At 43.7% G+C, this 7,818-nt stretch overlaps 1 protein-coding gene across 1 annotated transcript; it reads right to left on the bottom strand.

Annotated features, from left to right (window-relative positions):
• Positions 1 to 3,174: 3,174 nt before the first annotated feature.
• Positions 3,175 to 6,279, bottom strand: LOC148051821 (olfactory receptor 10A4-like). The gene is given in 5 exon segments (XM_087735227.1): positions 3,175 to 3,308; positions 3,349 to 3,600; positions 3,603 to 3,896; positions 3,899 to 4,092; positions 6,272 to 6,279. Coding segments are annotated over 5 exon segments (882 nt in total).
• Positions 6,280 to 7,818: the final 1,539 nt, after the last annotated feature.

The following is a 7,818-nucleotide window of genomic DNA, read 5'->3' as shown; positions in this document are numbered from 1 at the left end:
GGCAAAGGGACGAGGGGTGGATTCTGTGTAAATTGCCCACTTTTACTGGTGTTGTGATTATGTTATTTTGATTTTGGTGGGAGGAATTCTTTTTGTTGATGGAAGTGAAGTTTGTGAAGATTATGTGATGAATGTGCATTTTAATGATAATTCTTAAATATGTAATTCACAGAGGGGTGGAATGTATTGGGTTTGCATGGCAAGGTTTTGGTAGCGGGGTGCTACAGGGGTGAGAAGATGCCAGAAGCTTCCCCCATGTCCAATAGAGCCAGTGCCAGATGGCTCCAAGATGGACCCGCCACTTGCCAAAGCTGAGATGATTGTCTCAGTGATGGTGGTAGCATCTCTGTGATAACATATTTAAGAAGGGGGAAAAAACTGCTGCACAACAGTACTCAGAAAAGAGGAGTGAGAATATGTGAGAGAAACAACTATGGAGACACCAAGGTCAGTGAAGAAGGAGGGGGAGGAGATGTTCCAGGCACCAGAGCAAAGATTCCCCTGCAGCCCGTGGTGAAGACCATGGTGAAGGAGGCTGTCCCCCTGTGGCCCATGGAGGTCCATGGTGGAGCAGATATCCACCTGCAGCCTGTGGAGGACCCCATGCTGTAGCAGATGGATGCACCTGAAGGAAGCTGTGACACTGTGGGAAGCCCATGCTGGAGCAGGCTCCTGGCAGGAACTGTGGACCTGTGGAGAGAGGAGCCCATGCTGGAGCATGTTTGCTGGCAGGACTTGTGATCCAGTGGGGCACCCACACTGGAGCAGTCTGTTCCTAAAGGACTGCAGCCCCTGGAAAGGACCTATCCTTTCCAACGTTGGAGAAGGAGGACTGTCTCCCATGGGAAGGACCCCACACTGGAGCAGGGGAAGAATCTGAGGAGTCCTCCACCTGAGGAAGAAGGAGCAGCAGAAACAATGTGTGATGAACTGACTGCAACCCCCATTCCCCATCCCCCTGCACCACTGTGGTGCTTGGTTGCCAGCTGGGGTTAAACCACAACAGGAGGAACAAGGTAGAGAAAATCAGAAGTGAAGTTGAGCCTGGGAAGAAGGGGGAGGTGGGGCAAAGCTGTTTTAAGATTTGGTTTTATTTCTCATTATCCTACTCTGATTTCATTGGTAATAAATTAAATTAATTTCCCCAAGTTGAGTCTGTTTTGCCTGTGAGAGTAATTGCTGAGTGATCTCTCTCTGTCCGTATCTCAACCCATGGGCTTTTCATTGTAATTTTCTCCCCCTGACCGGTTGAGGAGGGGGAGTGATAGAAGGCTTGGTGGGCACCAGGCATCCAGGCACCTGGCATCCATCCCACCACAGTCCTTTTTGGCCACATCAGTGTCCACCATGTGTAGGTGTCTCTGGGTCTGTCTGTGCATGTCTCTGTGCTTGCTTGTACGTCCATGTGTGTCTGTCTGTCCCTGTGTGTTTGTCTCTGGGATAGGTGCTCAGCTTTGCTACTGGTTGAACCTGCAGATGGAAAAGTGGACTATAAGACTTTTGCACATTGAGGACCTCGTGATCCACATAACATCTATCCTGAAGACGCCCAGGTCTGTGCTGTGCTGCACATACAGTTTGGTCTTCAGGTCTGTCTTGTGCTGCAGAAATCCCCTGGCTGCAGGATAAACTCAGCAGCTCATTTTAACAGAGGAGCCTGCAGGCAGCTCCCACTTGGTACCAGCGATTACCCCACCTGCATGGCCTTGCCTTTATCTAACAGTGCAGCAAGAAGTTCTCATGTGAACATCCTTTCTGTTTGACAGTAGAAATGATGGATATAATTGTTTTCTTTTTAAAAGATCCTATACTAACTCAAATGACCACAATAGGGTAACCCTTCCATTGACGGAATGTACATGGCATGCTGCATGTTCATCAGAGGCCCATTTGATGCTTCACAACTTGGCGTTCCCAGTATCTGAAGTGATGCAGCTTTATCTATACTGTCCTCTCCTCTACAGTGTTAGCTCTAATTAGCAGCTTTTTAAATGATAGTTGGCACAGTCTGTGTGTCTGTCTTATTGGGATCATAAAGATCTAGCAACTCCTGGTGCAAAACACCCTCTTATGCTTCTGCCATCTTAATGACTATTTTCACATCCACTCTCTTAGCTTAGCAGAGAAAATAAGAAGAGTGAAGAGGTAAACTAGGATCCCATGAATCCTCCAGATGGGTACATACCACAGCCAGAGGAAAAAAGGAAAAATAAATGAAGTTTTAGCCTTCCTTTTTAAATGACAGGTCTCAAACCAACCTCCCTATGACCACTCATTTCCTTAACACTCAAGCAGTTTCTTTCATCCCACAATCAACATTTTATTTGCACAAAAGGGACATTGTTTTCATCTGCTCTCAATTCAGAAGCCTAAGGTATAGATATGTTTACATCAACTTATTGTTTTGACTTCACACACAACAATATACAGCTGTGGAGATGTCTAAGTAATAATTTGTCTCTTACTACAGGAGAAATCTAGTTTAGAACACATAAACTGTATTTTTACTTTATCTATTTCACTTCATTCAACGCCAGTGGAAAACAGGGTTATCAGCCCAGCCGTAGTTCTTTATGTTCAAGATGTTTGAAGTAAAGTGAACCATTACCCCTTCAGGCCTTCAGATAAACTTTCTTCACAGAATAGAGCTGAAGAGCTTGTCTGAGAAACATCTTAATCAGAACTCACCAGAAGACTAAGGTCTTAGGTATTTGTGGAGTGCCTCTCAGTTAGGTCCACTGTCCTCTTCTCTGATAATTTCTTTCCCTATCGCTAGGTAACTATTTTTAGATAAGCTCCACATAAATGTTTTCACAATATTCAGAGAATATTGTGAGTTTCACCTTATCACAGGTCAACATATCTGCAAAGTACAGAACTATTTCTGTATGGAAGGACAGGACATAGAGGATATGGTAGCATGCGATTCACTTGTTCTGTATGCCAAACCTACCTTAAAATGACATGAGAAATAACCTGAAAAAGAACTCTTAAAAAAAAAAGAAAAGCAGCAAAACCCCCCAAAATAAAAAAGGAATTATCTGGAGGATTGACTCAGAGCTACAAGGTAGATATGAATTTTTGGTAAGTGATGGCAAGTCATATTGTCCCAGCAGTAATGCACACGATAGCAAAGCTACAGCAAGATTTAATTTAATATAATTCATAAACATGTCACATGTTTATACTTTTGGCTATCAGCCTTTCCAAGGCTTGTTTCACCTCTTTGTTCCTCAAGCTGTAAATCAAGGGGTTCATCAATGGAGACATCAACGTGTAAGAGAGAGTAAGCAGTTTGTTACTGCTGGTTGAATTAAAAAAAAAAAAAAAAAAAAAAAAAAGCTTTGCGTCTCAAGTAGGTGACAATGCCAGATCCACAAAACAGAATGACCACGACCAGGTGAGATGAGCAGGTAGAGAATGTTTTTCTCTTGTCCCCAGCTGATGGCATCTTGAAGATGGTGTGGAGTGTCTGGACATATGACACAACTATGAGTAAGAAGGGTACCATGATGAAGAGGACAGCTATTATGTAGGTGGTGATTTCATTCTTGTAGGTGTCCGCACCAGCCAGCTTCAACAGAGGTGGCAGATCACAGTGAAGTGATTGATCCTGTTGGGCCCACCATATGGAAGGATAAAGATGAAAGTTGCTGCCCAGACGGTTGTCTGTTGTGGCCCTAAGGCCAAGACCCCAGTAAGCCAAGATACAGCTGATAACAGGAAGCACTTATTCCGGCTCATCATGGTCGTGTAGCGCAGGCGGTGGCACATGGCCACATAGCGATCATAGGTCATGGCAGACAGCAGACAACATTCTGTGATCCCTAAGAGGGAGAAGGCATACATCTGAGTGGCACAGCCCAGAAAGGATATGCCCTTCCTTTGTGTGAGGAAGTTCACAGCATCTTGGGGATTCTGGATGTAGTGTAGCCAATCTCCAGGAAGGACAAGTTCTGGAGGAAAAAATACATGGAGGAGTGAAGGGAAGCATCCCCCAATGTGATCATAATGATGAGGGTGTTTCCCACCAAAATACAGAGGTACATGAGCAACATCAGACAAAAGAGAGAGCCTTGGATCTCTGGACTGCTGGGAAAAGGCAAAAATTGGAAACAGGTTGCCACTGTGTGGTTCCAGCTGAGGTCATGTCCCTCATTTTTTTTTAAGCTGCAGAAATCATTACATACCTGTTTTCTAGTTAATCTAGAGAAACACAAAAGAGTAAATTAAATATATATATATATTTCTTTGTAACAGGACAAGATCCCAGAAGAGGAAGTGATATTTTACTGATGTGTTTCAGTATTTCTAGTGCCAAAGGTTGTTTAGAGGAGGGAGGGAAGGTGGTTCCCTTCACACAGCTTTTGATAAGCAAGAGCAACTGTTCCAAATGAGTGTACTTCGCTTCTAGTCAATGGAAAGGAAGATATGTCTTCTTTATGATGGCAGAATATTTTACTCTTCCTGCCTTTTAGGATGAGGACTGTACTCTACTCGCCCAGTCTTTGAAGCAGACTTTTCTCCCATTATCCAGCCAAGATCTGCTACCCTAACACCTGCTGCCAAGCAAAGAAGGCTGGTCCTTAACACCCAGAAAAAATTAATTCATTGATACAGCAAGTTTTTTGTCAAGGAGTCCCTCTTGCTATCATTCTGTGGATGGGGTTCACTCTAGAAAAAATCACCTACTGAACACAGATAATCCTGCATACACTCTGTGTACACAGCACCACACGATTACTGTCATCAGTGTGTGTCTTCACTTCTATCCCACCTGCACACTACATAAAAAGAAAAGTAGTACAGGTCCACCATAAAAGGTAAAACTGACAGCACATGCTACCTTTTGTTTCTCCACTCAGGGTTAGGTCAAGTTCAGCATACTGTGAACAGACAGGAGGCAACAGGCACAAATAGAAATACAGGAAATTCCATTTAAAAACAAGACAGAGTTTTGTTGGTTGGTTGTTGTTGTATGTTGAGTTTGGTCAAGCACTGAAACAGGTTACCCAAAGAGGCTGTGGAGTCTCCGTCTTTGGAGATACTCAGAATCTGATGGGACATGGCCATGAGCAATGTGCTTTAGCTGACCCTTCTGTGAGTGGGGGTTTTTACCAAATGATCTCCACAAGTCCCTGCCAATCGCAGCTCTTCCATGATTCTGTGAAATGAACTTTTTACAGAATGGCACACATGCTATCTTCCTCTCATAATTTATCCTAACACTAGAGGGAGGGTTTTTTTGAAAGTTTTTTTTCTTTTACACATACATTGAAGAGGACAGGGAAGACTTCCTGTTTAACTAGCTGCTCTGATTTCATTGACATAATTTGAATGGGACGGGGGACGCAACTTTCAGTTAATAAGAAAAAAGCCAGACCTGAAGCACACATATGCGCAGGCACACACACACACAGAAAACCCCAGACATTATAAACCCTTCCTATTGATAATTAGAACAAAAAAGTACTAAAGAATGTGGCTCACTCTCTAGGAAACTACCTTTGTCTCAGGCGCTCTTCAGGAGGAGACAAGACATAAAAAATGTCTTGGAATTTATTTTCTATTCCAATAATCCATTCACTTCATAGATAGATGAGTCTCCCTTAAAGAGGAGCCCTGTGTAGGTGGCAGAAGAACAATAGCATATGGAAGAAGAGAAAGAAGACTGAAATAACATAAGGTAGCTCACCTGATGTTAGAAGACAGCTGTGGTTAATATTTTTGGAAAAGTTGCATCACAAACCTTGAGTATTTTCCCAGTGGATAACAGTCTGTTGGGTATTGATTTGTTTGCAATTGTAGGAGTCAGTTATTTTTTCCTCATTTTTTAGGTACAACAAAACCCTCTCTGGTTCTCCTGTTAGCTCCTGGACTTAACTTTAAAGAAAGACCTATAGAGCATTTGCATACATCTGTTTTAATCTTTTATTTTTTAATCAGTCATGGTCTTGGGGCTGATCCCACCTAACTTTAGGGATAAAAGTTTGCTATGGAAATAAACTACACGAACTAGGCACAGGAAAAAGGCTTTGCAGGAGGAGAGAGCATGTGCATAGCTCAGGTCTAACTCTGGCTTTAAGCTGTCTAATTAACGGTGAGGGACAGGCCCCTCCGTGGGAGAACTCATCATGCCATCTCAGATAGGCCCTTCAGATTGTTCAGAAATTGTCCTCTATGGATAATAATTTCTGTCTTTATTTGGATGAATCATACTATGCTTCTGTTTAATTAAACAAAGATACAGCACTTCTAAGCAGTCACTTACCTTGTCATCCAGAAGACACCTACATCACATTAGGTGATTCCTCCCTACAAAATCACTTTCTCTCTGCTGTTCATGGAAGATGACTACAATGCAGATGTCACTCTACAGTCGATGACTAAAGATAAGAGCAGGGAAGGACTGTCCTAAGGCCAGGTGAAAGAAATTCAGACGGAATGAGAAGTCTTAACACTGACAGTGCAGATATCAGTCAGCAATTCCACTTTTAATCAAATATAACCCCCAGATTTCTGGAACAAATTTCTCTGGTCTCTGTCTGCACTTTGGTCAAAATGCCCAGAACACTACAAGTGGAATTTTTCTGTATTGAGTCAGATAACCAACATGGAGTGAGAAAAATCTAAGTCCATCATCTGGTCCCTGTTCTGATCAGTGGGGCTGGGCAAGGGTCAGGAGGAGCACGGGGAGCGGTTCTGCACTGTATGATTAATCTGAAAAGCTGCAGTACATACCTGTCAGAGTCAGGCCTGGAGATGATAGTCAAGTCTGGGTGCAGATTTACTCTCAAATGAGTTTAACTGGGGTCTGTTTCAATGCTTAATGTCCAACTGAAACGGTGTCATGCCAGTTGACAGCCCAAGCGGTACATTGCTTTCCTTCTCACTGGGGAAGATGGGCGTCATCTCTTCTGCATTTGGAGAGGCATTGAGGTGAGAGAGACGATGCAGGGTTCCTTCTGGATCTCAATAAGAAAGGCCCAACAACAAATGGCTCAATAAAAGCTCTGTTTTAATAGGATAGAATAAAAATGAATATGGGTAGTGAGCAAATCTTATGTCCCTTCTGATGCTGGGAACCCTGCATTCATGCAGCAGAGGATGGCTTTTCCCACGGCGTGCTCCATAGATCCTGTCCGTGGAGGTAGCTCTCCCTTTTGGTCATTTGATCAATTATGTAATTCCCACACAAGAAAACTCCTCTGTTCCTAAAGGATGTTCTCATGAGAACTTATTGCTTCACTTTTTGACGCAGGCAAGGCCACGCGGGTGGTGCCGTTGTCGGTAGCGAGTGGAAGCTGCCTGCAGGCCCCTTGCTTACCATGAACTTCTGAGTTTATCCTGCGGCCAAGGGATGTGCACAGCACAACACAGACCTGAAGGTCACGTTGGATGTTCAGTACAGCACAGGCCTGGGCCTTCTCAGATAAACTGTTACATGCATCACTAGCTCCTAAACGTGCAATGGTCTCCTGATCAGGATCAACATGAGGCCCAGCTTAAGTGATCTTAAGTGGAGACCCTGGGCCCATGGGCAGAGGGTGTGGGGGGAGGCCATAGGAGAGTCTGGGCAGGGGCATTAAGTCCTATTCCTGCACTCAGGGTCTTTACGAGTTGGTTTGCAGTTTATCATCTCCTTGCAGATACCTACAAGGCTGTAGTAAGATAGAGGTCATCCAACTTTAGATGTCAAAGTAGATGATACATTGGTGTCCGAATTCTTAGTCTGGGAATCTGAATGTCTTTTACAGTCAGTGGAGAAAAACTAGCACTTCTACGGTCTGTTTCACCTGATTCTGACACACTGTAAAG

The sequence above is a fragment of the Nipponia nippon genome, unplaced genomic scaffold, assembly GCF_047370975.1.
Source record: "Nipponia nippon isolate SJK-2023a ecotype South Korea unplaced genomic scaffold, ASM4737097v1 scaffold_53, whole genome shotgun sequence".
Taxonomy (NCBI): Eukaryota; Metazoa; Chordata; class Aves; order Pelecaniformes; family Threskiornithidae; genus Nipponia; species Nipponia nippon.
Note: the sequence above shows the minus strand (reverse complement) of the source record. Positions and strands in the feature narration are given on the sequence as shown.